Consider the following 20,880-nt stretch of genomic DNA (forward strand, 5'->3'; position numbering starts at 1 on the left):
ATGATATACAATAGGGGGCAATAGAGCATTGGCAGTGAGCTGCATTAGGAGAGTCCATACGTCTTTTCCATCGCTCATGTCTATGATTGTGTAGCACACACGTATGTCTGTACACGCCATAGGCTCTGGAGAGTTACAGTTTACCCTAGTAGTTCTCAACGTTGCATGAATACCCCCCATACAGCCAAGAAAATAACATTAGGTGAGACGAGGTGTGCAGATTTATCCAACCACTACAGACGCCAGCAGATGAAGTCAGGCTGTAGAGGAAGGAGATTGTAGTCAACTCTCACACGTGCAACATAAACGAGCAGATAGAGGAAATTTCCAAGACAGGAAATGAGATTTTTCCATCTCTGTTTGGTTTAGCAGACTGTCCAGGCCCATTCCTGATGAGGGAGTTCAAGTTCTTGTCAAATCCTTCATCTTCTCGCAAAGGCAGGATCGAGTTTCTCCACAGCCTCCAGCTTTGAAATTCCCAGCTTGGATATAGGCACAAGCGCCGCGCGGATAATGCTGGTTTTTGGCTACTGAGATTTCAAGCCTGCAGTGCAAAAAAGAACCATTTACACTTCATCTTAATAATCCCTGAGCCCCCTGCCTCAGGCCGCAATGCTTGGACTCTGTGTTTGTACTGAGGACAGTAGACGATGCTGAACCAATGTGCTACCCTATTTGTCTAGGAAACTCTGTGAGCACAGGATCACTAAGACCTCATGGCCCTCATGTGTTCTTTATTCCCCCTCCCATCGTGGTATATCGTGGCCAGAGATGTCTCCAGTCTGGTGGTGGGAGAGTGAAATACACACACGCCGCCACGTTCAGTCACAGAAGTGGAAATGGTATCCATGGGATAAATTCGTATCTCACATGGGTCTGCAATTTTTCATGCACCTTAGATCAAATCACCTGCCCTCCGCCTGCCAACCCAGCTCACTGGGACTTGATCTAACACTGAAAACCCTGGAGCAGTGTCAAACAGCTGACTTGGCTTTTGTGACATTTACACTGACGTGGGTAGGTAGAGAAAAGTTATTTTCATACACTTAGGAGGTTTTTACGGTTCTGCCAGAGCCCTGTAGTGTTGGACTCATGGCGTAACGAAGTCACCAGGTTCTCCAGGTGGAGGGATACAAAAAGGAGTCCCAATACATTTTTTTTTTTTTTTACAATAACTCATTTTTGCTGTAAGATGTGGCCTGTATAGAAACATGGCAGGGTTGCGTTGCCCTTGACTGACACCAGCGAGTTCAGCAGCTCGTCCCTCAGAGGTTGCTGAATAACCAGCTGATCCTCCTCCTTTGCCATGCCCAGCCAACAAGCCCACATTGGACCAGTGTGTCTGGCTACAGCCTGTGGCAGGGGGAAGTAGCAAATGCCTTTCTCCCCCCCCCAGCCTTCTTGGCCTTCTGGGCTGAATTTGTGCCACTAGGGGCCCAGCACCACCTACAATCAGGCTCACAAATTGAGGGCACTTTGGGGTGTTTCAGGATAAAAGGCATCACAAAGGAGTTAGAATTGCTCAGAGAACGGCACTGTGGGAGCTGGGGAGAACAGGAAGTTCCCAGGGGCCTGATCTCCAGTTGAGGCCAGTGCTGTGGGTTAGTGTCTCCACTTAAATAAACGTATGTACCGCAGGCTGTCTGTGGCTCACAGTGGAGAATCAAACACAGGACTTAGTGCCGCGCTTTGGTCCCTAGCCGAGGATGTGCTAGTGACACAGACTTACAGGCCAGAGGAGAGAGCTGTGCTGTCCACCCAGACCCACTTCCTGGTGCTGGAATCATACGATAATCCAATCCAGAAAGGGAAATAATATTTAAAGCCTTGACGTATATCAAAATAAAGAAATGATTCTTGTTGTATGAAATTCTGCAGAAGAATAAAATAAAGTGTTAAAACCTCAAATTCCATCACATGGGTATAAGTGGAAATGGCTGGACAGGGTAGAAGATGAGGAACTCCCAGCACACGGTATCACCATAGGTCTTCTTAGAGGTATGACTACAGCTAAGGGTGAGTTCCCACTTCTATTACAGTGTCTGGCTGTTTCAGTGACCGATAACTTTCTCAAACCAAATCCTTTTGGGCTGAAATTGTCCAGCCTGAATCTCAGGCCAAAGCTGAATGTTTATAGCAAAGTTACAGTAAAAACTAGTTAGCCCTTTTTGGGTTATGGAAGGGTGCTAAAAAACACCCGACATTTTCCCCAAATGTTCCAGTCAGGAGATGGTGCGCACATTGAACTCAGAAGTGCCTGAACTGGTTTTGTGCAGACGTGGATCATTTCATAGATCTCAAAGGGATCTAAGGAAAAACCTGCTTGAACGAACTTTGGCTCGGTTGGTTTGAGTTATAAATGATCTAACATTTCTCAAATATTCCCAGTCCCTTGAGATTTTGCTAAATCACTTTCACTGGTTTAACTGCTGTGAGTGTACAAAAATGGTCAATTGAAACTTTCATTGATATCTGCTCAGTACCTGAGTGGGTTTGAATACAGGGGACTGTGAAGGACTTTAGCTCCATTCAGTCTCATTTAGAGGTGCCAGTTCTTTTGGGATTCACGACGCTTCATGGGAGAAGTTTTCAAAACCCACCAGATGACTGAGTCACCCAATTCCATTAATTTGAGTGGGAGCTGGGTGGCTGAATTCTCTGCTGGGCTTTGAATATTGCATCCAGATTTCCATTCTTAGTTCTGCCACACGGTTCCCCTGCAGCCTTGGGGAAGTGATTTAGGACAAACATTGCAACCCTGGGTGCCCCCTTCTCCAACCAGCAATGAAAGCCGGCCCCAAGCAGAACTCCTAAAATGGCGGGTGGGCGAAATGAGGAGATGGAAGATGGTGTGGTTATTGCCTTTGGTGGTTTGGATTTATTCACCACAAACAGGGTTGTTTGGCAGAAAGGGGAAATTTCTGGACATTTTCATGGTCACAACACGGCGTTACCCATAGGGCCCTGTCAATACATTTACAAGAACTGATCCCATTATCTTCAGACTCCGCTTGTTTGGGGGAATCTCCCTGACACTTAAAATCAAGCTGAATCTGAAGATGACAGGTCCCTTTCTGCCAAGCAGGGCAGTGCTGCAGTCACAGCGCCCTGCATGTAGCATGGGGACGGATTGTATGTCGGGCACGGTCCATCCCACACATTCAGCAGGGGAGTTGCTGCTGATTAACACAAGTTTTGCCCCAGTATTTTAAAAGAAACTCAGATTCACCTTCTCTTCCTTGTTCTCAGTTTTAAGCAGCTGGGCAGATTGAGATGAGCAGTAGGATTGACACTGTTCCCAAGTTCTGGTTGCAGCAGCAAAGAGGTACAAGCTGTCACTGAACTGTATCCACCGTAGCGGACATTTGTCCCCTTGAACGAACAAACACCGCCGATCAGTTCACCAGGATCCTGCCTCGCTCTGGTGTGACGAGGTGTGCTGGGGACATTGCCGTCTATCCCTGGGATTGTACTCCAGCCTTACGCCTTGGCCCCCATGGCTACTGTTGTCATGGACCATACAGTCCGGTGATCCCGTCATCCCATGGGGATGGGCCTTTCCCCTCCAGGAGCTGCTGCTGCCAGGCGGGGAAGAGCAGGCTGCCTGAAGGGACTGGCTTCCCCAGCAGCATGATGGGGTGACTGGAGAACCAACCCTCACCGTCTTAGTGGAGGCCTGACTGCCCTCCTGAGCCCCATTTGGGTTGGGGAGATGGGAGCCTGTCACAAGCAGGGAGACGGACAGCTGGGAAAAGCACATTGGCCCAGCTCAGCTGAATCCCAGTTGCTAAGGGGAGAAATGGGGAGCCAACTGTGGAGCTGGATGTGAGAAATGACCCACATGCTTCGGCCTCAGTGCACTGCCCACAGCTGGGCTGCGTCGGGCCACGGGAGGGGAGTTTATCACTGACTACGTTCCTGCCTCTCCCAAGGGACAGGGGAAAAGCTGAGCTGGTTGGGCTGAGAAGCGAGGTTGGGAGGGCTCTCCATCTCCACCCCACCCCACCCCACCCCACCCCATGGCTGGCCAGTGAGATCTCCTTCAACCACTTACAGGGGAACTCCCATCCCAAGCCCAAGCACTTTGGGACAGAAGGAATCTCCTGTACGGATCTGGATCTGGCTGGTGGGGACAGCGGTTCCTCCTCCTCCATTTACCTCTGTTGTTCGGCAGCTCCTGCGTAGTCCCTTGGTGGTTTGTGGGTTGGCTTTGGCAAACCTTCGGCTGCTGGGTGAGATTTTTCTGCTGGCCGTCACACTGAGTGACTTAAATGTCAGAACAACATAACAGTGTCACTTACCAAGGCTATGGCAGAATTTACAGAGCAGTCGTTCTCTGAATCATGGTGATACGAAAGCCTCAGCTGAAACATAGCACAGTGCAATGGGCCCATAAAACCCACCCTGAATAGCCTAGATCTGTTCAGAACATCCATGCACAGCACGCCACCCAACCATTGTATTACCAGTGCTTTGTGGGTATCTCTTCCACAGCTCAGATCTTCTAACTGGGTACCTTCTGCAGCAGCTCTCCACACCTGGGGTGGGGCTGTTATACAATTCTTTTGAGAAAGTCTACTGTATAAAGTAGCTTTATTAATGTATACAGTAGCACACATTTTGCAATATTGAACAGCGTTGGTACTTGCATGAAAACATTCTGTATTTTTTCAACAACACAGGCATCGGGACTGCAAGCCAGATTCTCAGCTGGTGTAAATCAATGTAGTTCAGTGAGTATGTCAATTTACTCCAGCAAAGGATCTGGCCCGAAAGCTGTATGCTTAAAAACACAGATGTGTAGTACCTCAAAACAAGAACATGGAGTGTTGGCTAATTTATTGCAGGGGAGTGCCTCAACACCCAACTGATGTCTTCATGGATTATTATAGCCTTATATATATGGGTATGTGACAGAGTGCTTGCCCCACACAATGCCTGACTAGGTACACCTGGAGGAGAGCCAGGGCTGATGAGGTCTAATGGCTGATGAAGGCCAGCTGGGGAGAGGAGCTGGGGCAGGCAGGAAGAGAGGAAGTTGGTGGTAAGAGAGGGTGGCAGGGAGGAGCTCTGCAGTCACTCCCTAGAGAGCAGGGGAGTTGGCAACAGACTATGGGGAGTAAGCCCTGAGGTTCTGCCTCGGCTACAGACTGACTGTGACAAGAATCCGAGAGTGGTGAGAACCATAGGGAGCAGAGGAAGCTCCCCTGGTAACTCAGACGATAGGAAGGGAAGTAGGAAGGAGACCAGGGAAACAGCAATGGTGTCTGGGAGTGAGCAGACTGAGGCTGCTGGCTAGAGCGTCTCTGTGCTGGACCCTGGAGTATGGTGGGCCTGGGTTCCCCTACCAACCTCTGGGGCGGTGGGTCAGACCGGGCAGTGGAGCAGAAGACTGCCTGAGGGATTTTGTCCAGTAGGACTTTGATACCGTGGAAGGGAAGGACTACAGTGACCTAGCCAAGGCAAGAAGCACCTTGAGCGATGGGGAGGGAATAACCTGACTCCAGAGAGAGAGAGAGAGACCATGGGGTGAGGAAACTGGCCCTGAGCTAACCCCCACATGGACACAAGGAGGAGCCCCAGCAGCAAGTAGAACACCCCGCAACAGGGTAGAACAAAGGCACAGAGAAGTAACGTGACTTGCCCCAGGTCAGAGGCCGAGCTGTGACTAGAACCCCGGAGCAAAGCCAGTTTTAATACGTTGTAGTCGGTCTACCAAAACGGAAGTGCCTCCTGCCCAGTGAGATTGTGCCCAGGAACTGCCCCGGGGTTTGGGGGAGGCCTAGTGAGATGATTCTAACTATCCTCTCGCTGACACTCCCCTAACTGAACTGACTCAGTGGACGCTGAAATTGTCCTTGGCATGGCATGTGGGGAGATTCTCTGGACTCCCTTCTGCTGCAGGAGTGGAGCCCTGCTCCTTGCCACCCTAGTGACCATTTTTCATCCGTTCAGTTTGATTTCAAAGGTTCTTCACAAGCAAAAGTGCATTTTTTTTAAAAACGAAAGCCAAGATTTTCTCTCACAAATCTAGTTTCCCCAAAGCATGGAGAGGCTGTGTACAGTGCAAAGGCCTGCTCCACCCAGGAGTCCTGATTCCCGGTCTCTGCAGTGGTACACAGAATCAATGTTTGTCTTAAACAGGAAGGCACTTTTTAAAGAGAACACCTGCAATTATAGACAAACAGACTTCTACCCAGCTTGAGTTCCAGTCTTGTCTCTCTTGTTTACCAGGGTGCATACTCTACCTTGAACTGCATACAGCATACAGAGATATCTAGTGGCTGAATAATATACTGCAAATGATATGGTATTAGTCTCTGCTGTAGCCACTAGAAAATGCTGTCTTCCCCTTCAACACATTATAAGAACTCACGACTCCTTTTTCCTGTACTTACCCTTGGAAACCAAAACTCCTGTTGCTATCAACAAAAGCAGGCAGAGAATCCCAAGGATAACTGTAGTGAGCAACCATCGAGAAGGCAGAGGATCTAATAAAGAAATACAAATAATACATCATAATTACTGACATCTGCAAAGCTGCAAAATGAACATCAAAAATAAAGTATCTAAACAGAAGAGGAAGGGGGAGGGAGGAATGTAGTTGTCTTAAAAAAAAATCTCCTAGAAAGAGTGCTTTTGATTAAAAAAAGAAATAGAGTAGCAGGGCCAATGAACAGTAAGCTAAAAAGATAATTCTGGCCTGTCCAGTACCACAAATAGCTACGTGCCCTACCTTTGAAAAAGTGTGTGAGTTGCAAAGCAAGTACTGTGCATGCAGTCATAGAGACTGATGGTGCAAATGCAGCAGTAGATTAGCCGATCACTGAAAGAAGCTCCAGTAGCAATACTGAGGGGACTGGGAATAAAGAGAAGAAAGTATATCTGGAAATGAAGAACAGAGACTCTAGCTATCTAGACCTTGCCACAATTAAAGTTGATACAGGTTCCCAAACAAATATATTGTCAGCAAAGTTACTCCAGAAAATCAGAAATGAGCCTGAGCTAGGGAAAAAAGAGAAATAACAGACAGAGCACAGGGGAGAGAAATGGCCAGTCAATGAGATTTCAGCCAGATAATGTCTAAAAGGGCTGTGAAATCATTTGATTTTTAGTGAATAGGGATCAGGAAAGTCAGACTGTATTTTTCCCCTACCTCAACAGAGATGTTATTTCCAGTGGTGCCAACTCTCTCCATTTGATCATGAGTTTTACAAAATTTTTGTAAAGCCGCAGCTGCTGGAATCATGTTATTACCTGAGAATCTCAACTTTCATTGGAAAAAAAAATGGTAAGATTCTTGTACTCATTGGTTGTGGAGACCAGACTGAACACCTGCCCCTAAACACCCCAATGCCAGAAGAAACAAAAGAAAACAAAATGTCGTATTTTTACATCTCATGATTTTTAGTCCCGACTCGTGGTTTTTAAATGCTTGGGGTTGGCAGTACTGAATAAGCAGCAGACAGTGATGATCTATGCTTCTGTTCAAGATTTCCCCTCTAGTGGTGACAATGTTTTACTTGTAAAAAGAACAGGAGTACTTGTGGCACCTTAGAGACTAACAAATTTATTTGAGCATAAGCTTTCGTGGGCTACAGCCCACTTCATCGGATGCATGTCGTGGCAAATACAGTAGGAAGATATATATATACACAGAGAACATGAAACAATGGGTGTTACTATACACACTATAAGGCGAATGATGAGTTAAGGTGAACTTTTATCAGCAGGAGAGAAAAAGAACTGTTTGTAGTGGTAATGAAAATGGCCCATTTCCAGCAATTGACAAGAAGATATGAGGAACTGGAAATTGCTGGAAATGGGCCATTTTCATTACCACTACAAATAGTTCTTTTTCTCTCCTGCTGATAAAAGTTCACCTTAACTGATCACTCTCCTTATAGTGTGTATGGTAACACCCATTGTTTCATGTTCTCTGTGTATATATATATCTTCCTACTGTATTTTCCACTACATGCATCCGATGAAGTGGGCTGTAGCCCACGAAAGCTTATACTCAAATAAATTTGTTAGTCTCTAAGGTGCCACAAGTACTCCTGTTCTTTTTGCGGATACAGACTAACACGGCTGCTACTCTGAAACCTGTTTTACTTGTGTAACTCAAAGGCTACACCCACAGCATGGCTACAGCTGAGATACAACAGCCATTGGCCATCTTGAGAGAGAAATTCCAACTTTAAGGCACTTGATATAGTGTCCGGAGCAATGGATTATTACACTTAGATGTTTGATTATTGGCGGTAAAGTAATAGAATGGTCAGGAGTACAGCGCATGCAGTGAGTCGTTAAAAGGTACAATACAGTATTGTGCTAGTCAGTTACTAGAGGTAGAAAGTCTCATGGGGTTTTAATATATGGCAGGTAGATTTAATAGGAAGTATTTAGTAGGATTTAAGAAAAAGAGTGTTGGATATGGGTTGTACTGGTGGTGGTGAAGGAAGAGTAGAAAGGCTAAATTCTGAGCAGCAATCAAGACACGTTTAGCTCTGTTTCGCTGTGATGATGCTGTTGTTCCATACAGTACCTTTGTCTCCCGCACCTTGAGGTCTTTGGCTTCCCTGCTGCTTAGCTGGGATGTGACGGTTCGGTTCCTGGTTCGTTGCCGATTCCTTACGTGTTGCTGGTGAGATTATAGAGACAGAAATTTTAGACTTGACATTGGGGAGGTTGATAATACAAGTACAGTAGTAGAGGGGCTGATCATGAAAACCGGGTCCCATATCGATAGTAGGGGAGGGCAATACAAATTGTAAGTATCTTCGGAATTGAAGAGTGAAGACCCTTGGCACAGTTAATTTGACGCAGGAGTTGCCAGCAATATTATATCAGGAATAACTCTGAGATGGTGGGGAGGAGGGAAAATAACACAGGGCCCAATGGAGAGACATTCCCAGTAAATAGGATATCAGCCGTGGAAATTACAAAGGTGTTGTGAAGACACTTGTTTTTCTGATGGTGGATGAGGAAGCTCCATCTGTATTAGGGACTGCAAGATGTGAATAGCTAAGACAGGTCACACGTATAACAGGAGCCTGGTGTGGTCTGAATGACAAGTCCTTGGAGAATTTATTGGTGGGTTTGATGAGATGGGCTGGCGTGAGGACATGCCTGAGTTATCATTCTATCCAGGGCAGTTCCATTAGCACGGAGAGGCTGGGCTCTGCAGGAACTAACATGCCTCATGTATTTCAAAGTGAGAAATCAAGTCAGCCAACTGGCTGGGTGCATCTAAAAGTGATGGACACTTTTTCTTACTAAGAACTGAAGAGCTTTAGGGTGAGATTCTGGCCAACCAGTGCCCAGCTGCAGGGAGAAAGAAGGCAGAAAGAGCTCCCTCTGCCCTTTGTGTCTCTTTGCGGTGGTTGACCAGAACTGGTGTGTAGAGCATGCTTGTCCTTCCCTGGAGGCTAGCTGCCTGAAAGGAGATGGTATCTCAAGTTAGACCAGCTCCTGACAACCTACATTAGAAAATTACCGTAGACTCTTAGGCACTTGTTTGAAAACCTTTGATTAGAGCACCACACAGAATGCAAAGGACACTTAAGCTCATGACAGCATCGGTTCAAACTAAGCCTTAGCTAAGACAAATTCCCTAGCAAGGGCAATGTTATCAGAAGCTGAGGGTAGCATGGAACATGATCTAGACAGACTTGTTTACTGTGAAAACCCACTAACCCCTGCTGATAAAACATAGATGTTGATGCAAGAAACTTGCAAAGATACAGATCTAAAATCCTCAGAAGGCTGAATCTTGAGTGATAGCCAGAGGTGAGGAGAAATCTCATCCACTGGCCATTATTATTAGTCTGCTTTTGATAAGCTTCTGATGGTTAATGTAATCCTTAAACGGGAAAAACAATCAGTGAGTCCATGCATCATGAGGAATCAAATGTTATGTTGCATTCATGATGAATTTCTGGGTATGAAATTAAGCAAAGAGAAGAGCTAGAGTAATCTTTATTAGCCTGGTACAAACACACAGGTTGCTGATCTGGATTTGAAATGTAGCGGTCACGGCTATAGAATCAGAGCATTTTTCGTAAGGAAAAGAAAGACCTTGGCAACATCTATCAGACGACCTCTTTTACTTTGTAAGTACAGATTATTTAGTGGTAGAGGACTCGTATTCAGGCTACTTTGAGTTTTCTACCAGGTACCCTGAGTGAAACACCATTAGCTATTATTTCTGTACAATAATGTTTTATTACGTACTGTACCTTTGTCACCAGGTCTTGGCCTTCTAGACTCATCAAATTTCAGAGCTGAGTAGGTTACCGCATCCTCATTCATTTCCGGTGGAATAGAAATTTTAGACTTGGTTTTAGATGACTGAGGAAGCTGGGTGGGATTCAATGAGAAACTCATGGGTACATGAAAGATCTCTATGTACTGTAATAACTCTGTCTAGGCCTTGTACTGCTGAGTTTTATAGCATGTTATAGTCTGAAATGACACTTAAAAAAAGAATGTTAAGGTTGCAAAATCAAGCACTCAATAATTCGGAAATGCCAGATTTAAGGTTGCCCGTGCAACCTTAATTCACCCCCTTGTGCATTTTGATACAGTCTTTAATTACACAGTCACATACTGTTTTTTCCACAGGACCCCTGCTTCATTCAGTACTCAGAATGGATGGTGCTCTGTGAATGGGTAGCTATTCAAGATCTCTTTCTGTTCTCATCATTTAATATGTGGCCCCCGCATGCATTATCTACTGTGCTCTATTCAAACTCTGCACTGAATACAGAATTATTTAATTCCTCGTTGACTTTTCTATGCTACTCTCATGGTAGTATCTTAGCGCTTTACAAACGTTAAGGAATTCATCGTCACAACATCCCTGTTTGGGGAGGGGCAAGTAGTATTTGCATTTTAGGGATGGGGAACCAATGCACAGAAATCAAGGCCAAAATTGTCAAAAATATTAACTAATTTTGGCTGCCCAATTTAAGAAGCCCAGGGCCTGATTTGTCAGAGTACTTAGCTTTTTATAGCACTTTATTTGTTCTGAGAAGAGCTCCCACTGACCTCAGTTTCAGCTGTGAGTGCTTAGTACTTCTGCAAATCAAACCCCAAGTATCTCAAATCAGACCTCCAGGAAATGAGGAGCACACAATTATGGACCACTCGTGAAAAGTCTCATTGGAATGACTTGCCCAGCATCACATAGGTAGAGTAGGTAGAATTCAACTGCCTTAACCAGGAGACCCTCCTTTCTCTTCCCACAAGCCCCTGCCTCATTCACTACACACCTTCCAGCTTTTGCCACGAATGACACCGGGGTCCTACAGACAGCAGCCTCCTTCACTGCACACAGTTCCTAAATGCTGTTTCGAAATGGAAAGTGCTGTTTAGCCATTTTGAATCATTTCGTTTCAGTCAAAACTCTTTTTGGAATTCTTCATGTCATGAAAAAAATTGACATTTCAACGTTTCCTTCTGATTCGGAACAGAAAACAATTTGAAAAAGCCAACCTTCCTGGCCAAAGGAGAGTTCCATCTTTCGAACAGCCCTAATCATAACTGATCTGAGCCCTGAAGGGAGCAAGAGCTTTAGAGAGATATAATTTGAAAATATTTTGATGACCTCTTGAGTTGCAGAGGAGACTTTAAAAGGCAGCAACCCAAAGCCCCTTCAGTGTTGTTAAACCAAAAGCTAAATATTGTTGTGAAATCAATGTTCTGCTGTCAAGATTCTTCTGGCTTCAGAAGGAGCTAGAAAATACTCTGCTACAGGCTGCATCTAATGCATAAAGAGCCTAGAATTGACAATTGAGCTGCCAAAGTCTTCTGCACCAGCTTTCCATGCAGCAGTTCAAGTATAACTGTGCTTCCTATGATAAAACTAGCAAGGGACATATATAGGACCAGATTCTGCTCCCAGTTACACCACTATAATTCCACTAACTTCATTGGATCTACTCCTGGTTTATTCCAATATCTCCCCAGTTAGTCCTGGGTAAGTCTGTCTCTTCATTGGGCTAGTGCAAATCAGCATGCTCCATTGGAGTTGACAGAGGGATGCTGATATATGGAAGCTAAGGGTCCGGCCCATCGTGCCTTACGACAGAACAAAAGAATCTGATTCTTTTTTCTTGAGAACATTAACTCCTTTCAGAAAAGTCTCTTCTCCCATTTCATCTGATCGTGACGGGTTTCAGTGGAGTAAACACAGCAGTCAAAACCTGTGCTCTCTCCCCTTTGCTCTAAGACCCACATTAACCTTTACCCCCCAGGACAATCACCTCCAACCTGATCCTGCTCCAAGCTGCAAAATCCTTCCACTTGCCCCGATGACAAACATTTCCAGCTGCCTCCCCGCTCTATTTCCTACCGAGACATTGACAAGCAACTCCAACACGGCCCTCAGCCTCAGTTACCGGACACTTCCTGTGTATTTTCCAAAATCAGCCTGCTGTCCTTCTTGGAAAACATGATTCTCTAAAACAGGATGTAGCCTGCTCTAAGGATGCGCCTCCCCCTTTCCCCCTTCCCCCATGATTTGAACGCAGTACCTTTGTTTATCTCCAGTGGTTCACAGGCAGAGGTTCTGAAATGGACCCTGAAGTGGCACGTCTCACCATATATGAGTCCCCAGTGGGGGGGGATAAAGGAGAACAATGATTGGCTATGCAAAGTTCCATCGGAAGCTGCACAGGAAGCTCTCTCGCTGCTAATTTGAGACACGGTCCTCACCTAGCGTGCTAACCAAAAAGGGACTTTAATCTTTACATGCAATGAGACCTTTTTACTCTTTTATAGCACATGGAAGGAGGTTGTGAAAGGTTTCAATTTCACATAAGAGGTCACCAACCTAGAAAGGTTGAGAAATGCGGATCTAGTGCACAGAGCCCTGCATGCAATCTTGGGCACCTTACACTACCTTGCTGCAGTAACTCCCATCTGGGCCTCTCACAAACAGCCCAACAGCTTGCAACCTGCATCCTGAGTATCTGTGTGTACCTGCAGCCTGCCAGCTATGCGTGGGTTACGCTCTGGCTCTCACTAGCCTGGGTTATTCTGCAGGGTGACCCCAACACACTCCCAGTCCTGGATTTTCCCCCAGCAATGTATGTCTTGTACTGCCCAGCCCTGTCCTGTCCAGTCCAAATATATTAAGTCCATTATTCCTTTTAAGAGAATAATATACACCAGCGTATTACCTTAAATAGTCACCCAGACACTCTTATCTAATCCAATGTGTTTAAGTTAAACAATAAAACAAGTGATTGAACTACGAAGAGAGCGATTTTAAGTGAGTACAAGCAATGAGGCAGAAGAGTCAAAAATGGTTACAAGAAAAATAAAGATAAAACCCTTTCTAGTGCCAACAAATTATATTTGATTTAAAGCAAAGTTTCTCCCAACATGCGTCCAACAGCATTTCTGACCAAACTCTTCAGGTTAGGACCACTCCGCCAGAGTTCAATGGCTCCTTCTTTTTGTCTTCTCAGGTGCAAAGAGAGGGAGAGAGAGGAGGGGGTCTCTTGGGGTGTTTGCCCCTCCTTTTTATAGTTTCGGTCCCCCTCTTGAAAAGCATTTCCAGCTGATAACCGGAGACAAAGACTCTGTGTGGAAGGATGTTCCTTCACCTGTGTGAACTTCCTTTGTTTTATCCCTTCCCCATCCTGAGTTTTTGGAATCTGTTATTCACACAGCTCTAATAAGGAGTAGCTGCTTCGGGGTTGGATATTTCTGTCCTTCATCCTATGCTGTTTCCCTCTGGACCATTGTGGCGGCTGTGACAATGAGACGTGTTCTGTGAAGGCCTGTGTCTGAGCACTGAAGAACTAAGCCCAGTGGCACTTCATCAGGTGCCTCACGCAATAGGCTCCTACCCTACGGATGGCTGATTTGCTCAGACTAGCCTTTCAGCTGTCATCAAGGTGTTTAAACTGGCTTCCCTGTGAGTGTTTGGAGGATGGGTTGTCTACAAGCTTCCAGGCCCCTTGCAACTTCCCTCCGGTTGATTCTCAGAGAGGGAGGTAGACCATATGTCCTGGATGTTTTCACTCTTAACTATCAAGGAGCCCTGCTGCAGCTCTCAGCCTTGCGCTGGTGGCACTTACATTTGGAGGCTAAAGTGGATTGAAAAGGGAGGGAAAGCTCCCACGGGACCAGCCCAGGAGAAAAACAGCTAGGGGAGCATTGCTTTAGCAGTGTGTGATGGAATGCACCCCTGTAGTCACACCCTACACACTACTGTAATAATCTTCGTACAAGGCATGCCTTGTGTGGTATCATTTGAAAACTCATAATGTGCTGATCATTAATATCACGGTGAAATGTGTGTAGCAGCATTCTGTGTAAAGTTATACATTTCCCCCCGTATGATGTTAAAAATACATGTCCAGACTCACGTAACATCAAACTGGTCAAAAAGACCTGTCTTGAACAAAGGAGTGTATGCTTGTCTTAGTTTGCATTTAAGCAGTTGTACTTGACTGGACCCAAAGAAGAGCTCTGTGTAGCTCGAAAGCTTGTCTCTCTGGCCAACAGAAGTTGGCCCAATAACAGATATCACCTCACCCACCTTATCTCTCTAATCAGCCTTCATATAACTCCTCCCCCTTGAATGTTTTGTGGACGTCTCTCCATTTCGTATCGGTGATGCACATAATAATATTCGGGCAATAACTACTGTGCCATGCATAAGAGATAAGCTGCTTGTACTGTCTCTGTGATAACCCTCTGGGCAGCACTCAGCTCTCAAACCCGAGGTTTAGTCACAGCAGAGGCGCTAGGCAGCAATCAGTCATGTCCCCCTTCAGGTTCGGCTGGCGGACATCCTCCTGCAGTTCATCCAGGAGCGAGCGGTACCCTCACTGATGGATTCCTGGCCTGCTGTACCCCCGGCTATCTTCTTTAATGCTACACAGCAAAACTCTGTCACGCACTGTTCAAGTGTAACTCTATGACAACCTCTGTCAAGGGAGGGGAGGCCTTAAGCCTTCAGCTAGCTGGGGAGGGCATTACGTGTTCCTCCCAGATGGTTCATTCCCAGCACAGGTTAGCTCTCACTCCGGCTTCTTTGGCATCCGATGGCCAAACAGCAATGGGAGCGGGATTGGCTCCTTCCCAGGTGGCAGGTGTCTTTCCTGGCCGCCAGGGGGCAGCAGTAAGCAACGGGAGTGCCCAGGTAGGCTGGAGAGCGGACGCAGCACAAACCCAGCCGCCCTCGATGTCGCGTGGGTCTGATTCCCCCGTGGGGGGAGTGGTATTTTTGCAGGCACCTGCTAACGAGAAGAATGTCACGTATGCATCTAATCGCCCCAGCGTGTGCCTGAAGCAGTGGCCACACGCACGCCTGCTGCTGTCTCCGCGCACCCGGCTGCTGACTCCTGGCTGGCGTTGGGTCAGACCCTGCGCCATCCATGGGTCCTGGCAGGCTCTTCCTCCTGCTCCCGTCTGCACTAGGGCTTGGGCCAAACAGGGCACAGCCTTCGCCGGAGCTGCCTGTATGTGTCTGGCTGCTCGGAAGGGTCAGTGGAGGGCGGCTAGTTATTAAAGGCAGCTCCAGGCACAGTGTTTGGGTCTCCACACTGACTGGAGCTGGCAGCTGCCTGACGCCCCATTGCGCTTTGGAGAGGACGAGGGAGCACGGCTTCCCCCTGGGTCTGTGTTCAGACGCTGCCTCCGGGGAGCAAAGTTTTGAAAATATTAGCCCCAGATCTTTTCAACTGGCTCAGCTGATAGCTTAGCCCTTTGGCTCGCTGCCCACCCCACCTAGGGAGATCCCTGCCGTTTTATTCTGCACCCCTGCCTGGTAAGAAGATACAGCGGGTCAGTCCTGGAGCAGCACGGACAAGCCGGCCCCGAGGGAGAGCCAGGAAGGCTGCTGTGTGAGGCCAGCGCTGTTTATCGTGTGCTATGTAAATGCTAGTCAAAAAACCCAGCGCGGCTTTGGAGGATAGTCTTGTTCTTGTCCCCTACGCTGCTCTGCGCCACGAATTCCAGGGCACAGAGTGGGGTGAGGTGGTTTCCACAAAGAGCCAGGGAGCTCCTGGGATCCTGCTGCCGTGTGGCGAGTTTGCGGGTCTCTTGCAATCGAGCGTCCTTTACAAAAACTCACCAGACCAGGGACACACACAGACTTTGGGACACCCATCTTTGGCCTTCGCCTGGCTCCCGCTTCCACCGCCGTCCTGCGCCAGCAGCCCCTTTCTCACCTCCGCCTCCCTGCTAGTGTTAAAACGCTTACCTTCGTTCCCAGCCACTTGGCAAATTATTGCCCGCTCAGATGAATTTCAGTTGCAGACATTGCTCCTGCCCCCACAGGATTTTCCGGCAGCAGGAGATTGGGGGGAGGGAGAGGAGTTTGACTCTGTGGCCTTCTACCTTATTGTTCCTCAATTGGGCAGATATAATGGGATGTGCAGCCCCCACACGACAGCAGACACTAAAGAGTTAATGACGATTACCAGCACTCTCCCAGCTGGGCTGAAGTGACCATTAGAAACAGCTGGGATAAAATCCTGCAACCCAGGCAAAGCAGGGGGTTACTGGAGAGGCTAAATGCTACTGTGAAGGTGTGCCACAGGATCAGAGGGAGCCAAGCCAAGCCACCCAAAGGGACAAATTTCCTGGCAGAAGGATCCAGGGAAGGTTGCCAGAGGTAGGGCGCAGCCTGGGAAGGCAGAAAAACCTAAATAAACAGCCTTTGACTGCCTAGTGCAGGCTATCTGGGCTGGAGCCCCCTTCCAGCTCCTTAAAGGGAAGGGAGTGGAGCTTGCTGACACCCCAGACTCAGGGTGGGGGTACTAACGTAAGTCTGTTGGCCTTTATTTTTTTCCCTGCTGTAAGTTCCTTTGGTTCTCTCTGATGAAGGAGGGAGATACTAGACTGGGGGACTCTAGGCAGAGGTCTTACTATCCTGACAGGGGAGGGACTCACATGACCGGCAAGAGGGCTGGAACTGTAGAGAGAGGCCAGGTGCTAAATTTCTAAACTGACACAAAGGGAAACTGAGGCAAGGCTACTGTTACCGAACACCTGGCTGGGGGTGTGCATTTGTGAAAACCCTGCTGTAGTCCATTTTCACTAGGGTGTGTTTAAACATACGAGTGTATTTCTTCTCCTCTTTACCGTAGAGACACCAGATTTCTTCCATTGTACCCAGGCAAGCAAACCAAAATGTTGTACGGTGTGATAAACCATGACACTCCCTGTTCACCAGCTTCTGTCACTGAAAGTCAGAGAATGGGGATAGAAACTGTAGCTGCAAATTGATCGCTGGGATTTCATTATGAAAATGCTATAAGTTAGAACCCAGGAGTTCAAGCTACACTGGGACCTTTAACAATAGGTGTCTGTTTTAGCTGCTAGCATCATCATGTTCCCATTACGCCTCTGGTGTTTAGGGCAGCAACGAAGCTCCTCCACTCCTGTCTGTTTCTGGCAGGTCTTTCAATGGTTCCCCAGCTGTGCCCCAGGTTTTTCAGATCGGCTTCCACAGCTTTTTGCCATGTTGTTTTTGGGCGGCCTTGTTGTCGCTTGCCTTCAGATGTCCATCTTAATGCTACTCTGGTGATGGAATCAGTTTCCGTCCGAAGCACATGGGCAATCCATCTCCAATGCCTCCTGGCAATGATGGTGCTCATATCTTCTTGGCTGCACTGTGTGAATAGGTCTTGGTTTGAGATTGTTCTGGGCCAAAAGATACGGAGGATTTTTCTGAGGCAGGTTGTATGGAATGAAGAGAGTTTGGACATGTCATACTTTCTCATTCCCCAGCGTTCTGCACTATAAAGTAGTGTTGGAAATACACAGCTCTGATAAATCTTGAGTTTGGTTTTGGTGTTGTAGTTTGATGATTTCCAGACTGTATTTAAGCTCCTGAAGGTCTTCCTGGCTCTATTGATTCTGTTCCGGATGTCCTGGCTTGTTCCACCGTCCTGGCTGATAGTGCTGCCCAAGTATGTGAATGTTTCTACATTGGTGAGAATATGATCCTCTATCCGTACTGGTGATGGTGAGGCAATATTAAAGGTCATGATATCGGTCTTATTGTGGTTGATTTTCAGTCCAATTTGCTTCTGAATGCATTGAGTTGAATTGTTTTTTCTTGTATATGGTGTTGGGTATGTGGTAGGAGAGCGAGATCATCTGCGAAGTCCAGGTCTTCAGGGGATGAGAAGGGTGTTCATTTAATGCCTCTTAGCATGTCTTCTGTTGTACGCCGCATTACTCAGTCGGTGGCAATGCTGAAGAGAATTGCAGACATGACACACCCCTGACATACTCCTGTTTTGACTTCAAAACTGAGCTCACTGTGATCAACACTGCATTGTAAAGTTGAAATAAAAGCTTTTGATGTTGATTATATGGAGAGGGATTCCATATACCTGCAGAATGTGCCATAGGCTGGTCCTGTGAATGCTATCAAAAGCCTTCACAAGGTCTATTAAATTTATGTAGAGTTGCCGTTGCCATTCTAAGCATTGTTCTATTACGTTTCGTAGAGAGAAGATCTGGTCTGTGCATCCATGCCCTTTCCGAAAACCGGCTTGCTCTTTCCTGAGAACACTATCAACTACCTCTGATATACACTGGACTATGATCTTACACAATACTTTGCTTGGTACAGATAAAAGTGTGATGTGATATGCCAGCTATTACAATCACTGAGAGTTCCTTTCTTTTGTATCTTCACTATAACCCCATTAGTCCACTCATCTGGCACTTTTTCCCTTTCCCAGACTGATGTAAATAGAGGGGCCAGGATAGATGCTGCTAACTCAGGATTTACCTTGAACAATTCTGCATTCAAGTTATCCTTGCCAGGAGCTTTTCCATTTTTTAAGGATTTGATGGCTTGAATGATCTCTTCCTTAGTTGGGGTGTCTGTGTTGATATCAAGATCTTCTTCTGCCTCCTGGATATTTGCTTCGTCTTTAGGTGGCTCCCTGTTCAGCAATTCTTTGAAATGTTCTTTTTCTGTTAGTAGGTGGCCTTGTTTGTCCCTGATGAGTGTTTGTTGGTGGCTGCTGTTTACCACTGATAAGCTGCATCATTTTGTAGACAGTTCCTTATTAACCCCCCCCCTTCCCCGTTCCCTGCCCTCTGACCGCCCCGACCCCTATCCACACCCCCGCCCCCTGACCACCACCCCAAACTCCCCTGCCCTCTATCCAACCCCCACTGCTCCCTGCCCCCTTACTGCGCTGCCTGGAGCGCTGGTGGCACTACAGCCACGCCGCCCAGCTGGAGCCGAGCCACGCCGCCCCCACCACGCAGCACAGAGCACCAGGTCAGGCCGGGCTCTGCAGCGGCACTGCCCCAGGAGCTCGCAGCCCCACCGCCCAGAGCATTGCGCCAGGGGTGGAGCAAACAAGCTGAGGCTGCGAGGCGGGGGGGGGGGGGGGGCGGAACAGTAGGGGAGGGGCCGGGGCTAGCCTCCTGGGCCAGGACGGTCCCGCAGGCCGAATGTGGCCTGCAGGCTGTAGTTTGCCCACCTCTACTTTAGAATGTGGACACCAGAACTGTACCAACTATTCCAGTGTGGATTCCCCAATACCATATACAGCGATACAATCGCCTCTGTTTCTCGTCACTCATGCCTGTTTAGCCAAGGACTGCATTAGTCCTTTTGGCCACAGCATCCCACTGGGAGGGCATGTTGAGCTGCATGTCTACTGTGACCCCTAAATCCTTTCCAGCCCCTTCTTTGCAGGCTGCAGTCCCCCATTCTGCTGGCATGGCCTGCATTCCTCGTTCCTGGATGCATAATTGGCTGTTTTAAAACACACTTTGTTTGAATGGGGCAAGGTTACCAAGCAATCTAGATTTGCCCTGTCCACTCTGCCAAACTTTATCAGCAGTGATTTTTATTTACTTCCACAGCTACCTTTATCCACTGAACTTGTAATCTCATCAAAAAATGAGATCAAGTTTCTTTGATAAGACCTATTTTCCATAAGGCCCTGGTGCCTGGCATTAATTATATCCTTATTAGCAATTTAATTCCACGTCAGCTTTTCTGTTTTGCGTGGGATTGATGTCAGGCTAACTGGCCTATAATTACCTGAGTCCTCCTGCTTGCCCCTTTTTGAATATTGGCACAACAGTAGCACTCTTCCAGTTTTCTGGAATTTCCCAGGTATTCCAAGATTCATAAAAATTAACATGAAGGGGCTTAAGATTTTCTGAGCCAACTCTTTTTGGACTCTTGGGTGCAAGTTATGCAGGGCTGCTGATTTGAAATTGTTCATCCCCAGTAGATGTGGTTTAACATCCTCCTTGTTTACTAATGGACTGGAAAGTACTTCATCATCCTTGTGTGAGACACGTACATCCTTCCTTACAGATAAATACTTCTGTATTGAACACTTCTGCATCATTATTAACAATGTTCCCATCCTCCTCTAGTATTGGGTCTAGATCTACTATGCTGCAAACACTTCTGCACCTGGGTGCAGATCTGCAGGATCAAAGCCATTATTTGTGGTGTTTTGTCTGCTGAGGAAAAGCCTTCTCAGGCCCTGACTGTCTCTGAAAGCAATTGCTCCTCCCCGATGTTGTACTTCTACCAACACTGACTGAAATGAAATCTCTGGGGGAGCGGGGGGGAACGGCATCATGTTTAACCATTACAAACACAGGGAGCTCAGAGTACTGTCCTTGGGATACCTCATCCATGTGTCTAGGTGTTTATAATGCACTGAAGATTATGGTATATTCAGGGGCAGGGAGGGGGTGCAAAATGACAGGGGCACTTCTTTTAAAAATATCCACCCATCAGAAAAGCTCCACCCCATGATTCATCCCTCCCATTACATTGTGCATGTTCTCCGAGCATCCCTGTGCAACTGAAACTGGGCTCAACCCTTCAGTAGGGCTCCTCGGTTTTAGCTCCTT

At 47.0% G+C, this 20,880-nt stretch overlaps 1 protein-coding gene across 1 annotated transcript; it reads right to left on the minus strand.

Annotated features, from left to right (window-relative positions):
* Nucleotides 1–402: 402 nt before the first annotated feature.
* LOC135875584 (oxidized low-density lipoprotein receptor 1-like) lies at nt 403–8,744 on the minus strand. The gene is made up of 6 exons (XM_065400513.1): nt 8,549–8,744; nt 6,399–6,491; nt 4,159–4,266; nt 3,230–3,372; nt 1,730–1,872; nt 403–544 (listed from the first exon to the last, which is right to left on the minus strand). Exons 1-6 carry the CDS (start codon nt 8,742–8,744, stop codon nt 403–405), a joined length of 825 nt encoding a protein of 274 aa, XP_065256585.1.
* Nucleotides 8,745–20,880: the final 12,136 nt, after the last annotated feature.

This window comes from Emys orbicularis, chromosome 3 (assembly GCF_028017835.1).
Source record: "Emys orbicularis isolate rEmyOrb1 chromosome 3, rEmyOrb1.hap1, whole genome shotgun sequence".
NCBI classification, from domain to species: Eukaryota; Metazoa; Chordata; order Testudines; family Emydidae; genus Emys; species Emys orbicularis.

Coding starts and splice junctions, on each gene's coding strand:
- LOC135875584 (XM_065400513.1), bottom strand. CDS start 8,744: ATGGGACCCGGTTTTCATGATCAGCCCCTCTACTACTGTACTTGTATT. Junction 4,267..6,398: donor AGGAGTTTTGGTTTCCAAGG/GTAAGTACAGGA, acceptor CTGACATTTAAG/TCACTCAGTGTGACGGCCAG. Junction 3,373..4,158: donor GGAGCTGCCGAACAACAGAG/GTAAATGGAGGA, acceptor TGTTCGTTCAAG/GGGACAAATGTCCGCTACGG.